The sequence below is a fragment of the Chenopodium quinoa genome, unplaced genomic scaffold (assembly GCF_001683475.1).
Source record: "Chenopodium quinoa cultivar QQ74 unplaced genomic scaffold, ASM168347v1, whole genome shotgun sequence".
NCBI classification, from domain to species: domain Eukaryota; kingdom Viridiplantae; phylum Streptophyta; class Magnoliopsida; order Caryophyllales; family Amaranthaceae; genus Chenopodium; species Chenopodium quinoa.
In genome coordinates, this window is record NW_018742770.1 from 2,133,570 (window position 1) to 2,154,256 (window position 20,687).

Genomic DNA, 20,687 nt, shown 5'->3' on the forward strand with positions numbered 1-20,687 from the left:
AAAAGAAAAAAGAAAGACAAAGTTAAGTCTGAAAGCTCACCGAGGTCTTCAGCAAAGCCTCGTCTTCTTCAGCTGCTCTAGCTGCAGCTTCTGCTTCAGCAGCTCTGGAGGACCCTTCTCCTCCTTCGCAAGCTTCGAGAACCCGTGCAACCTCTTCGGCTGTACGGGCAGCTTCAGCTTCTTCGTCCAGCAGCTGAAACCAGGGGTCTCTCTTCTTCCACCAAGGCTTCTGCCTCTGATACAGAGCAACAGCCTCAATTTGGAAGTGGGAAGAGTCTAGATGAACTTCCCTATGCCTCGGCTCAGTGATAGACGGGGCCCGTTCAGTTACAACTCGTTCTCGGTTGACACCAAGACGAGCGTAGTTAATGCCAACGTTGGTCTCGTCCCGCTCTGAAAAAGGAAAGGGGAAAGGTTAGTTCAGATACGTTGGCACAGCATAAAAAAGCGAAGCGAGAGAAGAAAAAGAGATAGTTAAAAAGCCTCGGCCCCAGCCGAAGAAGCTTACCATCCTTAAACTTTCGGCTGAGGCCAACAGCTGCTAGCATGTTCTCTTGGAAAACGTAATGCGTATCGGGGAGCCAAGTCTCCGGGATATGCTGCATTCGGCCACTGCCCCCCCGGTTCGGCAGCTTGCCGAAGATATGTTGCTGATCAAGGTTCGGATCCGCCCCGTTATCTGCGGGGGGACCTAGACTTCCCATTTCGGGATCAGGCTCAGCGAGGTACCGGGGAGCGCTGAAGACGCAAGGGTGGCCCGGATCTGTGGGTGCCCTAACCCAAATCCATTGACCTCTCTAGTCCTTGTCTGAAGAGTCGTTTGGCCACATGGTTAGGTATTGGGGCCGGGACTCAATCCGGTACCACCCAGAACCATGGCTTCCGTGCCCACTTTGAATATTTGGCACTAGCCGATGGAGCTTTTTGAAGCAGTGCAGGTTCGGCACATACTTGAAGAACTTGTAGACCCATAAGTATGTCATCACCCTTCGGATGCTGGTGGGAGTTAACTGACATAGAGAGATGTTGTAATGGATCAGCAAGTCTCGGACGAATACGTCCAAAGGGAACCTCAGCCCGTACTGAAGCTGTCTTGTGTACACCCCCACATACCCCGGGGGTGGACGATGGATTCTATCGGATGCCGAGGGCATTCGGCACCAATACCCATCAGCTTCAAAAATGCCGTAATGCAACTCAATTTGCTCGGCAAATCGATATTGATCGGCATTCTCCACCCACCATGGGTAGGGGCGGTTCTTTATCATGGCCGAAGCAACTTCGGCATTCTCCCATTCTGAAAACCCGGGGAGGATATCCCAAAGGACAGCGGGAACTTCATCATCCCGTCCAGAAGCGCTCGGCTCCTCCGTTCTCTGAGGAGGAGCCGAGGAAAGGGGAGTCGCCCTAATCCCTTCAGCAGGGTCAGACTCTGGCCTTTGTCCATTCCAGGTCCCAATCCTGTTCCTAGGATCGGGAATCGGCCTTGCTCTTCTTGGAGCACGGGCTCTACCTCTAACTCCTCTTGCCATTGATTATTTCGAAGAAAAAAGTCGAAAGAAAAGGGGAAGGAGTTCGAATTCGAAGAAAAATAAACTGAAATCAAAGGAATTTACCTTAATCTGAAGCGAAAGTTGCCGATTTACGAGTTCGTAGTGGCAAGTCTCAATTTCTAAGCTTAATGCTCGGGGAATTTGCGAAGTTTTGATGCGGGTTCTTGGTTTCTCTCTCGAGAATTCTGGGTTTGTGTTGGTGAATAAGTGAGGAGAGATGACGCGCCTCTGTTTATATCTCCAGGAATGGGATACGAGGAGTCTGCGTTTTAATTTCTCTTAAATACTCCACTAAGTAACCGTTAAACACATGATCTTGTGATTAAACTGCCCATTATCCGTCCAACTTCCACAATCATCTGCCTTAACCGTCGTTATCTCATTAATTACGGTTAAATTCAGATTTTTGGATTAATTAAATCATTTACTTCCCTCCTTTTCTGAATTAAATCAAACCCGACCCGTCATCCTTCCAAATCGGGTCTGGGGGGCAAGTTGTTTGGGTCCAATTTAGTCCAATTGGGCCTAAGCACTAAATGATCCAATTAAAAGCCCAAGGTCAAGGTTCAACACTCCAATTTCCTAAAGTCAAAGGTCAGCCCACAAAGCAAGCCAATTGGGCTAAGGCCCAACCTCTCCATGTATGATGAGGTATAAAAGCCATCAATATTGATACATTCATATTCTGACTCATTCATAGATTCATATGTTCATTCATATATTCTGATATATTCCATAAAAGCCTCAAGCAACAAACTCTCTTGCATAGTGTCCTCTTTTTACACATTGTACTGATTTTAGCATCGGAGGGGCCTTCCTCGGCAACACCCCCGAGGCTAGTTTACGTGTGTTTACTGTGCAGGAAACCTTCGGCCCAACATAACTTGGACCGAATCCAGCCTTCTCCATTTCAGCGGACCTTCGGCAAGGTCCCATTGTTTTCACATATATATATATATATATATATATATATATATATATATATATATATATATATATATATATATATGTATATATATATATATGTATATATATATATATTTTTAAATCCTATTAGAAATCAAACTCCCACCAGATCAGATGATAAATTGGTGTTGATTTTTTATTTGTTTTTTTTGTTTTTTTGTGATTAATACTCTGCTTTCTGACGTTGTTCTGGGGAATTTTTTTCTTCACATGGGTTAATGGGGTTGATTCTGTGTTGTGCAAAATCTGTCAGATTTAATTTTTTTTTTCTGCTTAATTTTAGTCATAAAAAAATAACATAAAAAATAAAAAAAACCCAGTAAAATTTATGAAAAATCTTACTTGGGTTGATTTCGTAATTCTATTATCTGATCATATAAAAAAGAAGGATGATTTTGTCAAAAAAAAAAAAAAAAAGATTTTGTCATTATTTATTTTTTGTGCTTATTTATTTATTGGATTGTGAAAATTGATTGTAGGAAAGATTGAAAAGGATGTGGAAAAGGCAGAGTATACTAGGAGAAGTGGGAGATGCAGCAATGAGATGTCCACTGCCCAACTCTCTCTGTTCCATCCCCAAAAGTATGCTCCTTTTTGTTGATGCTGATTTTAATCTTAGAGGGTTCATAATTTATTTGTATTATTCACTAATCATACATAATCATTTTTTCATAGAACCAATTGAGACTATTTTAGAGGGTTCATTCTATGAGATTGATCACTCAAAGCTACCTCAGAGGACCCCGGCTACGCTCCATTATGTTAACGCTGTTATGGTAATGAAAGCTCAACCCCGGTTCTAAAATTTGTTGCTTTACTGTGTGTATGTATGATTTTGTGGAATAGAGAAGACATTGGATTTTGATATGTAGTGATTTTTGGGCTATTTTTGTATAGGTTTAGGCTTTATTTGTAGTGAAGTTCTAAGTTGTGGTACAAAAGTTGGGATGAATTAATACTGATTTTTAGTGTGTTATAGCTATCTTGGTTATGCTGTGGTTAGCTACTGGTATAAAATGTGGTGATCATTACTGTTGGTTTTCGTGTTTGTTCATTGATTTTTAAGGTAACTTCGAAGTCTGAACTGAATGTTACTGTAAGATATCCTAGTGCTCAATCACTAGAGGCGTATTTTGGCAAATCAGACCATATAGCTTGTCGATCAGAACTTTACCCTGCATTGGATGAAAAGTTTATCATGGGACCAATGCTTGCTGTTGAAGTTCTGAGGCGCATAATCCCATCTCAAGGGTTTGATATGCTTAAGCATTCTAAGTCCTTTTGGTTAATCAAGTCCTTGCCACCGCCAAGAACGACAAATGGTTCTGAGGCTAAGCATGGGCCATGCTTTTCTAAGCTCCGAGCCTCCAAAATCCAAGGATGGGGTTTGAAGAAGTTTGTTGCCTATGTCCCAAATTCGGAAAGGCTAGATGACCATGGAAAGGAAAAGAGTTTAACTTTAGAGGAGGGTAAACAAAGTGTGAATGAAGAGGCATGCCATGGAACTAAGGGCAAAGAAATCATTCAATATAACAGGAAGAGAAAGCGTGGTAGAGCTCCTAATTCTCCAAGCAAGAAGACTGACCACATTCCTAAACAAAAAACTACTTGTTTGGGTCCAATTTAGTCCAATTGGGCCTAGTCATTAAATGATCCAATTAAAAGCCCAAGGTCAAGGTTCAACTCTCCAAATGTGCTAAAGTCAAAGATCAGTCCTCAAGGCAAGTCAATTGGGCTAAGGCCCAACTTCTCCATATATGCAAAGGTATAAAAGCCATCAATATTAAATTTGTACATTAATTCAAGCAAAGCCTCAAGCAATTAATTCTCTTGCATAGTGTTCTCTTTCTACACACTGTACTGACTTTAGCATCGGAGGGGCCTTCCTCGGCAACACCCCCGAGGCTAGTTTACGTGTGTTTACTGTGCAGGAAACCTTCGGCCCAACATCACTTGGACCGAATCCAGTCTTCTCCACTTCATCGGACCTTCGACAAGGTCCCATTGTTTTCACCCGAAACAATTTGGCGCCGTCTGTGGGGAAGACTTTCAAAAAATCTTTAAGCCAAATTTCTAACCAAGATCATCTTGCAATTATCTTAGTAGCAATGGCTAAGAACCGCAAGAGCAAAGACCTCCGTCAAGGAGCAGGCGAAAAGCCTAAAACCCCTACTCCATCACCCTCACCGGACCAGAACTCTCCCAAGGGTGCCAGCTCGGGGGGAGGATCATACAGGGAGGATTCCCTCTCTCCCGTAATTCATAACTCTCATCATAGGCCGAGTCACTCTCGGTCTAGCAGGGGTGAGTCCGATCATAGGACACATTCAATGCCCCAAAGCCAACCATCGACTGTGCGCTCTCATTCCCACACTCGGCCAAGGACCCCTTTGACGGGGCCCAGCTCGGAGGAGGTGGCAAGAGCGCTGGCAGTGCTCATGGAGGCAATGAGGGCACAAAATATGCCACCACCTCGTGATCGAACTCCTCCGCATACCCGGCATCAGCGGAGGAAGCTAGACCATGATGGTGGGAAGCTTCCTTCCTCCGGGAACTGGAAGAGTGGGAAGAGGATACCTGGAAAACTGAAAAAGAGAGGAAAAAGAACCCTCAATTTTTCAAAGGATCCTCAACCTCCCGACCAGAAACGCATAAGAGCAGCAACTCAGCTTCTCGGCCAGAATCTACTCACCGAAAACAACCTGAGACTGTTCGCCGAAGCGTCCTCGACCGACTCGGCGGCAAGGAACCGAGCGTGCACAGTCGCCTCTCGTTCCCTGCGGCTGAGGCCCAGACTTCCCAGCCAGGGAAGAAAACCACTCCTACCTCTCTAAGAGGGCGGAGCGCGGTCCCTTCGGCCAGGAACAAGGGCAAGGCTGTTATGCTACCCGCCAGTTCGCCATTCGAGCAGTGGATACTGGAAGAGCACGTGCCCACGGTTAAAATATCGTCGCACATCACATATGATGGAACTTCGGATCCGAAGGACCACATTGCCTCGTATGAGGCTCATATGCATCTTTGCCCCAGATCCGAAGCGACTTGGTGCAAATATTTCCCAACCACTCTCAAGGGGGTCGCGCAAGCATGGATCTCCAAGGGAGTAAAGCAAGGCTCTATAACAGGGTGGGATGATCTGTCCTCCAAATTTAGGAGCAAGTTTTCCACGGCAAACCGCCGAGAGAAGACTACTGCAGAACTCATGAGTCTGCAACAGGGGGAAACCGAAAGCCTCCGAGACTATCTGACCCGTTTCAGCAACGAGTCATCCAGCGTCTCTCAGCTGGACCAGGGGCTAGCCGTTTTTGCAATGCAGAATGGCCTTCAGCCCGGGAAGTTCCTAGACTTCATGGTCATGCATACCCCGCAGACCTTGGAGGAAGCTCTGAATGCCTCGGATAAGTTCATCCGAGCCGAAGAATGGAACAAAGTGAAAACCCAACCCCAATTCGGGGAGGGAAACAAAAACAAATACCCTTGTCTGAAGGCCAAGGCCATAAGGCAAAGGGAAAGTCAAAGGCCTCGGAGCAATCTTCGGTCAGCGGCCCAAAGAAGGAAAAATCTGCCTCATACACAGGCAGATACGAGTCCTACACTCCGCTCTCTCTTCCACGCGCCAAAATTTACAGCGTGACGAAGGAGGAGCAGAGTTACCGAAAGCCGAGACCACTCCCAGAGTGGTATCAGCGAAAAAATAAAAATCAGTGGTGCGAGTTCCACGAATCTTCGGGACATAACACTGAGGAGTGTATCCAACTGAAAGACCAGATAGAGGACATGGTCCGGAAGGGATACTTGAAAAAATACATCGCGGATTACCGCGAGAAAAAAGAATCCGAGAAGTCAGCAAAGGACTCTCGGCAAGACCTCGACTTCCCCCGGAAGAACAGTAAAAAGCCAGAGGGAAAATTCTCTCCGATTAATGTTATCTCGGGAGGAATATGCTCTCGGAGGGAGAACAAGCGACACCTTAGGGCTTTGACTCACCAGGTGAACAACGCTGACATTCAGTCTCCCCAGTTGCCGGTGTCGAACATGACGTTCACAGCCGCCGACTGCCGGGGGGTAACGTTCCCTCACGAGGATCCGTTGGTGATCATCGCCACGGTGGCCAACCACGACGTTAGTAAGGTCCTTGTTGACGGTGCAGCGGAGCGAACATTCTGTTCCGAAAGGCCTACAATCAAATCAAGCTGAAGCCCAAGCACCTTACCCCGGTACCCTACCCGGTATCCGGGTTCAACGGGGCTTCAACTTATCTAGATGGGAAGGTGACACTTCCTGTCACCATCGGCTGCGATGAGGCAGCCAGGAATGTCATGATTGAATTTTTGGTCATTGATGCTCCTTCAGTGTACAACGTGATTTTGGGGAGACCCATAATTCATGAGATCCAAGGGGTCGTCTCAACTTATCATCAGCTGATGATTTACGTCTCAGACGCTGGCTTCCCCGAAAGGATACAGGGCAACCAAAAGGACGCCCGAAGGTGCAACTACCTCAAGCCATCCAGTAGTCGCCCAGATGACGACAAGGATGAGGAGGAGAAAGAAAAATAAAGAGAGCCAAGCACAAAAAAGCCGAAAGGCCTAAGTGCTTCGGCCCAAGGATTTGTACCCAGAGAAAAAGGGCCCGAAAGGGAAAAGACTTGCTCTTCAGCTGAACTGAAAGACTCAGAGAGCCAGCCGAAGAACAAAAAGACTGGGACACCTGCTGACATAGGCAGCAGGCCAGATTCTGAAGAGTCTAGTCCATCAGCAATGGATATGGACCAACAGACTAAAACAGTTCAGTTGGCCGAAGGAGACGTTGAGAAATGTGTAACAATCGGGATGGACCTTGATCCGAACACCCGTTGTGAACTTATTCAGCTCCTTCGGGACAACAGAGATGTGTCTGCTTTCTCGGCAGCTGATATGCCCGGGATAAGTCCAGACCTCATCTCCCATAAGCTTAATGTTGACCCAACGTGTCGACCAATTAAGCAAAAGAAGAGGAATTACTCCGCTAATAAGAACCGAGACATCGCAGCCGAGGTCAAAAAGTTGCTAGAGGCAGGCTTCATCGAGTCTTGCCAATATCCAGAATGGTTGGCAAATGTGGTGATGGTTCAGAAGGCCAATGGTACCTGGAGGATGTGCGTTGACTTCACGGACCTAAATAAGGCTTGTCCGAAGGATTTCTATCCCTTGCCGAGGATCGACCAGCTAGTCGATTCGACAAGTGGCCATGCCTTGCTTAGTTTCATGGACGCATTCTCGGGGTATCATCAGATCTTCATGCACCCCGACGATCGAGCAAAGACGGCATTCGTCACGAACGCTGGGGTGTACAATTACAAAATGATGCCCTTGGGATTGAAAAATGCGGGGGCAACCTATCAAAGGCTGGTGGATCAAGTTTTCGCCGATCAAAAGGGCCGAAACATGGAAGTCTACGTCGACGATTCAATCGTCAAAAGCAAAAAATCTGAGGACCATGTTAAAGACCTGGCTGAAACTTTCGCCACCTTAAGAAAGCATCAAATGAAACTGAATCCGAAGAAGTGTGTCTTCGGCGTGAAGTCAGGGAAATTCCTTGGGTTCATCGTCAGCAAGAGGGGGATTGATGACAATCCCTCCAAAGTCAAAGCAGCGCTTGACCTTCCTGAGCCGAAGACAAAGCGGGATGTTCAGCGGCTCACCGGAAGAATGGCAGCCCTCTCGAGGTTCATTTCCAGAACTTCGGATAAGGGGTTACCTTTCTTCAAAGCCCTGAAACTCCCGAAAACAAAAGAGCTCGTTTGGGAGGAAGAGCAAAAAGAAGCCTTTAAACAGCTTCGGGAGCATCTGGCTCAACTCCCAACGCTGGCTAGCCCACCAGAAGGAGAAACTTTGTACCTGTATGTGGCCGTTAGCCCAGCCACCATCAGTGCAGTACTGCTGAAGGAAGAAAGCAAAAGTCAGCAACCGATCTATTTTGTCAGTCATACACTGACGAATGCCGAGACTCGCTACCCTCTACTCGAGAAAGTCGCTTTCGCGGTAGTAGTAGCTGCTCGGAAGCTGAGGCCCTATTTTGATTGCCATCAGATAGTGGTCTTAACTGATCAGCCGTTGGAAAAAGTTCTCGGCAAGGTTGAAAAATCTGGTAGACTAGCCAAGTGGGCTTTTGAGCTCACCGAATTCAGCATCAGCTACCGTCCGAGGGCTGCCATTAAGGCTCAAGCTCTAGCGGATTTCTTGGCCGAATGCTCATACCAAGAAGCGCTAGACAATGAAAAGAAAGTCTGGACCGTGTTTACGGATGGATCTTCCACCGAAAACGGTTCGGGGGCAGGAGTAGTGATAACTTCTCCCGAAGGCAAAACCTTCGAGTATGCACTAAAATTTTCTTTTAAGGCCTCGAACAACGAAGCCGAATATGAGGCAGCAATCGCTGGCCTAGAATTGTGCATCTCCCTGGAAGCCGATCATGTTTGCCTGAAAACAGACTCTCAGCTAGTTGCATATCAGATCAGCGGCAGCTACGAGGCCAAAGAGCCCTCCATGATAGCTTATCTTGCCAAGATCAAATCAGTCATTGCAAAGCTGAAAACTTTCGAGGTTCAGCTGATCCCAAGGGGTCAGAATACTCAAGCCGATGCACTCTCCAAACTTGCCAGTTCAACTCTCACTGAGTTGAACAGATCTGTATATGTGGAAGTACGTCGAGAAAGAAGTGTCGACGAAGCACTTGAAGTGTGCTGCGCTGACCCAGAGCCTAGTTGGATGGATCCCATCCTGGCTTTCAAACTTCGGGGAGAGACTCCCGGAGATAGAGCTTTGGCCTCCAAGATGAAGAGAACCAGCTCAAGGTTCATTGTCTTTAGGGGGGAGCTTCTGAAAAAGTCCTTCTCAGCCCCATTGCTGAAATGCGTGGGACCAACAGATGCAGATTATATCCTATGGGAAATTCACCTCGGCATCTGTGGGAACCACATCGGGGGAAGGACCTTAGCCCACAAGGCATTGAGGGCTGGATATTACTGGCCCACCATGATCGCAAATGCTAAGGAGCTGGTCCGGAAATGCGAAAAATGTCAAAAACACGCTCCAGTTATCCACCAGCCAGTAAGGGATCTTCAGCCGATCCTTAATCCACTCCCGTTTGCCCAATGGGGACTGGATATACTAGGACCATTTCCAGAGGCTGTGTACCAGAAAAAATAGCTGATAGTTGGTGTTGACTACTTCAGTAAGTGGATCAAGGCCGAAGCAGCCTCGAACATTACAGAGCAAACTGTCAGGAAATTTATCTGGCAGAATATCATCACTCGTTTCGGCATTCCGAGAGTATTTGTCTTTGATCATGGGAGGCAATTCGATAACTTACCGCTGAAGCGGTATACAGATCAGTTCGGCATCAAACTGGCATATTCAGCGGTATGCCACCCGCAAAGTAACGGACAAGCCGAAGCTGCAAATAAACAGATCCTAAATGCCCTCAAAAAGAGGGTGGAAGATCAAAAGTCCAAGTGGCTGGAGGAGCTCCCTGGAACCCTTTGGTCCCTTCGGACAACTGAAAAAGAGGCAACGGGCTATTCACCTTTTGAACTAGTGTATGGTGCCGAGGCCGTTCTTCCAGTGGAAATTGGCTCTGAGAGCCTACGAGTGCACCACTTCTCGGCCGAGAATGAGCAACTAATGAAGGAATCTCTCGATTTCCTCGACGAAGTAAGAGACTCAGCCCGAGACAGAATGGCTGCTTATAAGCAGAGAATCAGCAAATTTTATAACCGAAGGGTCCATGCAAGGCCTCTTAAAATTGGAGACCTTGTCCTTCGGAATGCTGCTGCAGTTTAGAAAGGCCGAATCCATGGGAAACTCTCAGCTGCATGGGAAGGGCCTTATGAAATCTGTGATGAGCTTCAGCCAGGGACATACCGACTTCGGCAGTTGGATGGAACTGAGTTGAAAAATCACTGGAACGCTGATGTACTGAAAAAATATCATGTGTAAACCCTTCGGGGCAGAACAATCTTTGTAAGTACATTTTGAATTAATGAAAGGCCTTGGAGCCACCATTTATATAAATATTTGCAACTTTTTATCCTTTCAAAGTTTTCTTGGTTCTATCTACTCTTTAAGGGTTTTTTATTCAGCCTCGTCTGAAACCTTCGCCTTCGGGTAACTGGGTTTCAGATTGCTGACAAAACTCGTCTTTTTAAAGAACACTGGTCTTTCAGCTGAAGTCAAACTTTAGTAAGACTTGTTCTCCAAAGACATGAGTCCATGGACAATTCTGGGATATTGCCTTAACTGAGCCTTGTATCCCAGAAAGCCATTATCCGAAACATTGCCTTCAGTTGGCCCTGTGTTTCGGATATCCATTTTTCAATGATAGACAGAAAATCAAGGATAACAACAACTGTTGGAAATTGTTTATTCAGTCTTGTCTGAAACCTTCGCCTTCGGGTAACTGGGTTTCAGATTGCGGACAAACTCGTCTTTTTAAAGAACTCTAGTCTTTCAGCTGAAGTCAAGCTTCAGTAAGATTTGTTCTCCAAAGGCATGAGTCCATGGAAAATTCTGGGATATTGCCTTAACTGAGCCTTGTATCCCAGAAAGCCATTATCCGAAGCATTGCCTTCAGTTGGCCCTGTGTTTCGGATACCCATTTTTAAGAAATAAAGAAATTGTTTATTCAGCTGAAGTCATACTTCAATTTCTGGGGGGCAAGAGGCACTACCAGTGCGAGTTTACGTTCATTAGAATTGAAGAATCAGTAAAGCATTCAAAATAAGACAAAGCAGCTGAAGAAAAGAGCATCAGTTTAATAATTCATGCTCAGAAATTGAGCTACAAGTTCAAACAAATTATAAATTCAGAAAGCGGCAAGTCTAAAGTTGAGCGCATGATGAACCGCAAGATTCTGAAGACGACTGCCCGAGTTCCTATGCTTCATCCCGAGGATCAGACTGATCAGCATTGTTGGGCCCCATGGTGGTCTCAGCCCCAGCAGCAGAAGAGGCAGGCTTTGCACTCTGCCGAGCCTCCCTTTCCCTCTGTTCAGCCTCCAACTCCATTCTCTCAGCCTCTTCTTCGGCTTCCTCAGCCTTAAGGATTTCAGCTTCGACTGGAGTTGCATACTTCATATGAGGGTCTTTGGGATCCTGGACCCATTCAGCACATTTGGACCAGTCCAACTTCGGCTCAGCATGAAGGCAGACTCTTCGGCACACTCTGAACCCGTTTCTGAAACCCATTTCATATTCTTCCTGGGTATAGACACGGACTTTGAGTAGAGCCTCAGCATCAGCCAACTTCTTCTTTGTCTCCTCCAAGTCTTCCTTGGATTTCTTCAGCTCATCGGCGAGCTTGGAGGAGGAACCTTTCAGCTCATTCAGCTCCTGCTGAACTTGGGAAGCCTCTGTCTGAGCCTGGGCCACTTCTTCCTTTTTGGCCATCAGCTGATCCTCAGCTTCTTGGAGCTTAGCTCTCTGAGCTTCAGCAGCAGCAGCAGCCTCTGAGAGTTGGACATCCCTGGCTTGGAGCATCTCTTCAGCAGCCATTCTGCTGGCTTCAAGAGCTTCTAGCTGTTGCTGCACTTCAGCTTGTGCAGCAGCTCCATCCTGGATTAGGCTCTCAATGTTAGCCTTGAATTTGGAGATGTCCACTCCCATGTGCACTTGGAGGAATTTTTCCCCTTCCATCAGTGGGGGAAAAACTTCCTTCTCCATAGCATCGCAGAAGGTTTTGAGGGCTTCAGCAGCTTTTTTCTCATATTCTTCACCCTTCTTCTGCTTCTCTTCAGCTGCTGCTTGCTTCAGCTTAGCAAGCTTTAACTCCTCCTCGGCTACCTTTTTGTCGTGCTCGGCAGCGTCTACCCTATCTTGTAGGGTATCTATCAGCTCTACAGTGAGAGTCTGATTGTGCACGAACTGAAAACAGGAGCACAAGTTAAAATAAAAAATAATAATAATATGATAATTGAAGAGCTGAATTTTAAAGGAGATAAAGGCAAGGAAAATCACCTGCATCATCAGCAGTTGGTTAGACCTGGCTGGGTCAGCAACTGATCTGCTGGATTCGCCCATCCCAACAGTGGTCTTCAGCGACCACATTCTTGCCCTATCTACTTCGGACATGCCAGCAAAATCGCCGAAGTAGGCTGCAGCACCTTCTCGGTTCTGACCCCATATGAGGTCCCAGATGTGATCTGGGATTGGAATTCGGGGGGCCGAGAAACCCATTTCTCCAGATTGCAGAGTCTGGAAGGAAGGAAAGGATGACGATGGAGCTTCTTTAACTTTGGATGGCTCAGCATCCTCCTTCTTCTCAGAAGAGTCAATTATTATGACTTCTTCTTCTTCAGGGGTGAGGACGAAGGCCTCAACCTCTCTTGCAATGTCTGCCGTGAAACCCTCAGCACTGGGCATCACGGCATCCTCATTCCTGTGCTCAGCAGCACTCTCTTGAACTTCTTCTTGGACCCCTCCCTTAGGTTCGGGAGTTTTCTGATCCACCTCCATCTCGGGAGGTGGCGGAGGGGTCTTTGGAGGTGATTGAGGTGGTGGCCGGGGAACCCTCGGCGATCCATTGCCTTCCTCGGGTTCCCTTATTTCAACGCCGATGGTCATCGGCCTCCGCTGAAAGACATGCGGGCCGATGATGGCCATTCTTCGGCGCCTTTTCTGAAGCGGCTGCTCGTCCATGTCTGAGTCTGAAGACTCTTCTTGTATCTGGTCTTCGGGACGAACAGGGGCTTTCCCATCTCTGTGTCTGTTACTCTCTTCAGACTGTAAAAGACAGGAGGGAGGAAGAATGTGAGTAAAAAAAAAAACAACAAAAAACAGAAACAGACAAAATTAAGTCTAAAAGCTCACCGAGGTCTTCAGCAAAGCCTCGTCTTCTTCAGCTGCCCTAGCTGCAGCCTCTTCTTCATCAGCCCTGGAGGACCCTTCTCCTCCTTCACAAGCTTCAATAACCCGTGCAACCTCTTCGGCCGTACGGGCAGCTTCAGCTTCTTCGTCTAGCAGCTGAAACCAGGGATCTCTCTTCTTCCACCAAGGCTTCTGCCTCTGATACAGAGCAACAGCCTCAATTTGGAAGTGGGAAGAGTCTAGATGAACTTCCCTATGCCTCGGTTCAGTGATAAAGTGGGCCCGATCAGTTACAACTCGTTCTCGGTTGACGCCGAGACGAGCGTAGTTAATGCCGACGTTGGTCTCGTCCCGCTCTGAAAAAGAAAAGGGGAAAGGTCAGTTCAGTTAGGTTGGCACAACATAAAAAAGCGAAGTGAAAGAGGAGGAAAAGAGATAATTAAAAGGCCTCGGCCCCAGCCGAAGAAGCTTACCATCCTTAAACTTTCGGCTGAGGCCGACAGCTGCTAGCATATTCTCTTGGAAAACATAATGCGTATCGGGGAGCCAAGTCTCCGGGATATGCTGCATTCGGCCGCTGCCCCCCCGGTTCGGCAGCTTGCCGAAGATGTTCTGTTGATTAAGGTTCGGGTCTGGGCCGTTATCTTCGGGAGGACCTAAACTTCCCATGTCGGGATCAGGCTCAGCAAGATACCGGGGAGCGCTGAAGACGCAAGGGTGGCTCGGGTCCGTGGGTGCTCTAACCCAAATCCATTGGCCTCTCCAGTCCTTGTCTGAAGAGTCGTTCGGCCACATGGTTAGGTATGGGGGCCGAGACTCAATCCGGTACCACCCAGAACCATGACTTCCGTGCCCACTTTGAATATTTGACACTAGTCGATGGAGCTTTTTGAAGCAGTGCAGGTTCGGCACATACCTGAAGAACTTGCAGACCCATAAGTATGTCATCACCCTTCGGATGCTAATGGGAGTTAGCTGACATAGGGAAATATTGTAATGGATCAACAAGTCTCGGACGAATACGTCCAAAGGGAACCTCAGCCCATACTGAAGTTGTCTTGTATACACCCCCACATACCCCGGGGGTGGACGATGGATTCTATCGGATGCCACGGGCATTCGGCACCAATACCCATCAGCTTCAAGGATGTCGTAATGCAACTCAATTTGTTCGGCAAACCGATACTGTTTGGCATTTTCCACCCACCATGAGTAGGGGCGGTTCTTTATCATAGCCGAAGCTACTTCGGCATCCTCCCACTCCGAAAACCCGGGAAGGATATCCCAAAGGACAGCGGGAACTTCATCGTCCCGCCCAGAAGCGCTCGGCCCCTCCGTTCTCTGAGGAGGAGCCGAAGAAATGGGAGTCGCCCTAATCCCTTCAGCAGGGTCAGACTCTGCTCTTTGTCCATTCCAGGTCCCAATCCTGTTCCGGGGATCGGGAATTGGCCTTGCTCTTCTTGGAGCACGGGCTCTACCCCTAACTCCTCTCGCCATTGATAATTTCGAAGAAAAAAGTCGAAAAAAGGGGAAGGAGTTCAAATTCGAAGAAAAATAAACTAAAATCAAAGGAATTTACCTTAATCTGAAGCAGAAGTTTCCGATTTACGAATTGGTAGTGACGAATCTCAGTTTCTAAGCTTAATGCTCGGGGAATTTGCGAAGTTTTGATGTGGGTTCTTGGGTTCTCTCGAAAATTCTGGGTTTGTGTTGGTGAATAAGTGAGGAGAGATGACGCGCCTCTAATTATACCTCCAGAAATGGGAATACGGGGAGTCCGCGTTTCAATTTCTCTTAAATACCCCACTAAGTAACCGTTAAACACACGACCTTGCGATTAAACCGCCCATTATCCGTCCAACTTCCACAATTATCCGCCTTAACTGTTGTTATCTAATTAATTATGGTTTAATTACGGTTTAAATTCAAATTTTTGGATTAATTAAATCATTCACTTCCCTCCTTTTCTGATTAAATCAAACCCGACCCGTCATCCTTCCAAATCGGGTCTGGGTGGCAAGTTGTTTGGGTCCAATTTAGTCCAATTGGGCCTAGTCATTAAATGATCCAATTAAAAGCCCAAGGTCAAGGTTCAACTCTCCAAATGTGCTAAAGTCAAAGATCAGTCCTCAAGGCAAGTCAATTGGGCTAAGGCCCAACTTCTCCATATATGCAAAGGTATAAAAGCCATCAATATTACATTTGTACATTAATTCAAGCAAAGCCTCAAGCAATTAATTCTCTTGCATAGTGTTCTCTTTCTACACACTGTACTGACTTTAGCATCGGAGGGGCCTTCCTCGGCAACACCCCCGAGGCTAGTTTACGTGTGTTTACTGTGCAGGAAACCTTCGGCCCAACATCACTTGGACCGAATCCAGTCTTCTCCACTTCATCGGACCTTCGACAAGATCCCATTGTTTTCACCCGAAACACTACTGAAATTAAAGCTGTAATCAAGGGAAACAATGATAAAGAATTTGTTGACAGATGGCCTCTAAAAAGGTAAAACTCACAAGATACAATTTTTAGTCTGATTGTCTGAAAGTGCTTACTACTTCACTAAGCTAACTTGATGGCAAACATGCAGGTATGTGGCAGCTGGAATGGAATTGGTGGAGGTTTTGAAGAAATATGGAGCTGGTCATGAAAACCCAGTTTCTCGTTTGCAGCTAAGGACAGAAGCTCGGAAAAGAATTGGTGATACAGGCCTGTTAGACCATATGCTCAAGCACCTTGCTGGCCAAGTGGTGCCCGCCTTCGTAGAAGGTGTGATGCTGAAGGTAAGATGGAGTACTGGCTTGAGAGTGCTGATCTGGCTAACATCAGGAAGGAGGCTGGGGTTAAAGATCCCTATTGGATTCCACCTCCTGGATGGAAGCTTGGAGAGAGCATTAACCTTCCCAGGTGTTCATGTCGTCAAGAAGTAAAGATGCTTAAAGATGAACTTAGCATCATGAGGAGGTAGTACTACTGATTGGACTCTCTGAATCCTGTAATTGTATTTGTGGTGATCTTTTATCTTAATCGAGATGCCCTCATTGCAGACAAATGGAAGAGCTAAAAACCAAAAACCAAGATCAGCAGCCAATCACTATGGTAATGCCAGCCAGTGCAGCATCTTCTGGGAGGGTTAGTAACTCAGCATGAACTGGTTAATTAGTGATCAAACCAAGACAGCACAGTTATCATATCTATTTATTTTTCCTGAGATAGCTAGTCTTTTTAACATAACTTTATTGCCTTTGTCAAATGAAGGAAACCTATGAGGTTCTGATGAAGAAGAAGAATCTTATGGAAATGCAACTACGCCAAATTTCAGAAGCTTTAATGGAACTGGAGGTATGCTATGCTTACATTGTTTTTTTAAAGTGCTCTATCAACTGAAAGCTCATATATATGCATTTAATTATCAGTGGATCCAAGTCTAAGCCTTTCATTTAAACAATGAATGTTGAAGCTAAGTGAAAGATAACTGATACATGAACAAATTATTTAAGATTATGTATGGAATATATTGAAAGTACATATAATTAGTTCACCACTGCATATATGCTGATGTACATAAATCCATCATCTTTTCGTATAATATCGTTGTATCAGAATACATATTGTCTTCTTGTATGTGTTCCATGGCATGAGTTTATTAAGTAACATTATTGCATTCAGAAAGACAAAAGTGTGCAAGTTACCGAAGCTGAAGCAGCAGCAAGTCTACAACTGAATGAACTGATGCCATCTGCTTGCCAGAGCTTACCAGTAGAAGAGATGAATGAAAACTTGGAAGAAGCAGCAGAAGAGTTGAGAGAAAGTTATGAAGAAGAAGCGGAGATAAGAAGCCGATCAAAGCGTCTGATAGTAAAACTGAAACCATGCAGTCACCTAGACAACATTAGCAAAACACCATTGTCTCAAGAAAAGGATCACCCGGTGCACAATCGCATAGCTCTGACCACTACCTCAGGCTCCCCTATCTCTACCACCACCTCATAAACTTAGTACTGACATCTTGGTAAGCCCTATGTACATGTCAAGAAGGCAATGTATCAGTCAGAATTTAGGCTTCAGCTAATGTAGCTTTGTGAATGTCCTTTACAATTTTAAGCTCGATAGGGTTGTAAACTTGTCTGATAGAGTAAAGGAATTTTGTAGAGCATGCTAAACCAAAAGATATGTTGTATATATGGTTGCAGGCCTTGTTGCATTTACAGAATCAGTTTAGTAACAGATGACTTGGCTGAGAGCTGCTAAATGACCTGCGTATCCTAGTAGCCATCTCTGGTTTGACAGCAATTTCATTTCACAACTTTGTTTAGATAAACAAATTATTACAACTATGTTAAGCAAACCTTTTTTTTTAACCAAACATTTAATATACCTCAAGTATCCGTGTCAAATCTTTATTTGAACCCGAATATCTTAAACATATACGTCGTATAAGATAATGTCTTTTTAAATAATTGAAAACGTGTTGTCAGAATGTGTTCTTCTTCCTTAACAACTCCCATTGTCCTACATTTATAGGACTTACAAGATCTTTCACTCCTACTGAATTACCTTCATATCACAACATATCTAGTATAATTAGAAAACTAATATCCATAATAATTAAACTATCATAACACTTAATATCCTTGGAGAATAAGTCTTAAGCAAAATTAATCCTAAACATTTAACTTCCAAAAGACATAAAACCTCTTTTTTTTTGGTGTGTATTTCAGCTTGGACCAACACATGATATTTTAAGCATCGTGGATTTCCTGCTCTGGCTCCTGCGGACGATGAGCCATTGGAGAAAACAAAGTGACTGTGGAAAACAACAATGAGAAGTAATCAAACTTAATGAACTTCTTCTTCAGTATAAGTACCACCAAGTTGATAGAAAATTGCAAAGTCGAGCTGATGACACTAAAGTATAATGACAACTCTCCAAACAGTTTCCCTTGACTCAGTCGATAGTTCATAATCTCGACGAGTGACATAATTAAGCAAATTGAAGAAGTGATCACACTTAACTTGCGGTACTTAGTGTCACTAATCTTCCCATTAGCATTAACCTGTGTCAGAAAAGCTATGATAATCTCAAGAATCACATTTAACAACCTAATGAGGACATATAGAAAACCTTGCAGCAAATCATTTTCCTCATGTTGTTTGCTGCAGTATGAACTAATCTCTTTGTGTCGTTGACATAACTTGGCTCGACTGATGATGGCTCTCGCTCAAGCTCCAAACCTACCGAGAGGGGATTGGGATTGTGGTCGAGATCCATGTCGATGGCATGATCCTCGGTTGTCTCGACATCTTCCAAGAGACCCTCCTAGTAAATTTAAAAGAAGAAAAAAAGTGTAACAAATCAGTTTTGTTGAAGCGTAGTCTCGTCAAACAACACATGAGTTCTTACATTGAAAGAATAGAAATTAAAAGGCCAAGGGAGAAAATGGACTATTCCTCTTATTGTCATATGATTTTAGGATAGAACCTCTTTTGGACTTGTAAATGGACTCTCTCTCCAGGTGACAGGTGTGTCCGTGTGGCTTAGACTTGTATTTAACAATTATCTTTTTATATAAGGAAATAAAAATATCATTTTGTTTCCAAATTACTTCATTTGTGCACAAATAATCTTCCTAATAGGTTTGACCACATATGTTAAGGAATGTAGTAGGATAGGATGAGAAGAGAAATTTTGTGCCTATAATAACTTGAGTCATTACTGATTTTACTACTTCCCTTCGTTATTTTAAAAGTATTCTACTTTGAACCATACATAGTTTTAAGAAAACATACATTTTAATAACCCCAATTATTGACAATATACTTTTAATAATCCCAAGTAAAGTTTATTATCTAATAATCATAACTATGGATTCGGAATCAGTTTTCCCTCAATTGTCCCAGTATTTTGCTCAAAGGGTAATTTATTTTTAATAAGTCACGCGTTAGTGTAATATTTTAATACTCCAACTACCCCACTTACCTCTTATTTTATTTAAGTCAATTAAATTGACTAAAATTATGTGCTGGTTAAACTGTAACATTTAAAAATAACACGGAGGAGTAACTAATTGTATTTTTTTCAACTTCAATGGTCAAACTAATAGTTAGGAATTATTTAATATTACAATCAAGTCCCAAAGTACAACCATTGGAGTTGTTGTGCTTCGTAAATCTAAATACCCCCCAAAAAAAAGCATAGGATTGTCCATGAACAGCTGGGAGAGCACAAAGTTACTTTTAAAAAAATGGAATAAAAGTTTAGAAGAGGAACCTGAGCGATACGGAGCGCAGCCGCCTTGTGACGCTTGGAGAGGTCTGCAGTGAAGCGAAAACGACGCTTTTTATCTTTGACGATGGCAAACACATTCCTCCATCTTGTTAACGCTTCAACCGATTTTGTGTCTGGTTTCACCTCAAAGTTTTGAGTCAAATAATTCCCCATTTTTCTCTAATCTGAGTTACAACTACAGAATTACTTGAACTTATGTTTTAAAGAAATCAGCTCCCCTCAACAGTTTAAAACGATGATTGACCCAATCCCACAAGTCGCGCCACCCTGAATTTCTACGAAGTAGCAGATAAAAATAATTTTTGTTTTACCCAATTTCTAAAAAGTTGTAAACGTGTTGTCAGAAAGTGTAACAAAAGTAACGAAAATTCTACTGTCCTCAAGTGCTTTTAAAACAGGGGACTTGTTAAACATCGCCCGCGTTTTTCTACATAAAGCCCACAATTTATAAAATTTTGACAACTTTGCCCTTGTTCTAATTTTAACCTAAAACGAAATTTTGTCTCACCCAAAATGTGGAACAGCGCCGGATCGCCGAGGGACACCAAAGAGCCGCCGTCGTAGCCGGAAAACGAGGTCTGAAGTGGTTAAAAATCAAGTTTTGGCGGCGAACGTCTGGCCAGGACGCCGCCACCGTGGATGGGGCGCCTGGCCAGGACGCCGCCACCGTGGATGGGGCGCCTGGCCAGGACGCCATCACCGTGGCTGGGGCGCCTGGCCAGGACGCCGCCACCATGGTAGTGGCGTCCTGCCCCAGCCACGGTGGTGGCGTCCTGGCCAGGCGCCCCAGCCACGGTGGTGGCGTCCTGGCCAGGCGCCACCTCCTCGGTATATTTTTTTTTAAATCTTTTTTTTCGTTTTGGTTTTTTTTTTTATTTTGTTTGAATTTTGATAAATTTGAATTTTTTTTTAAAAAAAACAAAAAAAAATATTAATTTATTTTAAAAATATGCTTTAGTAAATTCAAAAAATAAACAAAATTAGAAAGAAAAACCCAAAATAATAAAAAAAATTTAGGAAACAAAAACATAATAAA

General features: G+C 44.7%; 1 protein-coding gene and 1 pseudogene across 1 annotated transcript; one reads left to right on the top strand and one right to left on the bottom strand.

Moving 5' to 3' along the window:
* Nucleotides 1-2,728: 2,728 nt before the first annotated feature.
* On the top strand, nucleotides 2,729-17,355 carry LOC110724530 (annotated as a pseudogene).
* Nucleotides 17,356-17,780: 425 nt separating this feature from the next.
* LOC110724532 lies at nucleotides 17,781-19,992 on the bottom strand. The gene is made up of 2 exons (XM_021903950.1): nucleotides 19,634-19,992; nucleotides 17,781-18,682 (listed from the first exon to the last, which is right to left on the bottom strand). Exons 1-2 carry the CDS (start codon nucleotides 19,802-19,804, stop codon nucleotides 18,458-18,460), a joined length of 396 nt encoding a protein of 131 aa, XP_021759642.1. The 5' UTR covers nucleotides 19,805-19,992; the 3' UTR covers nucleotides 17,781-18,457.
* Between the last annotated feature and the right edge of the window lie 695 nt (nucleotides 19,993-20,687).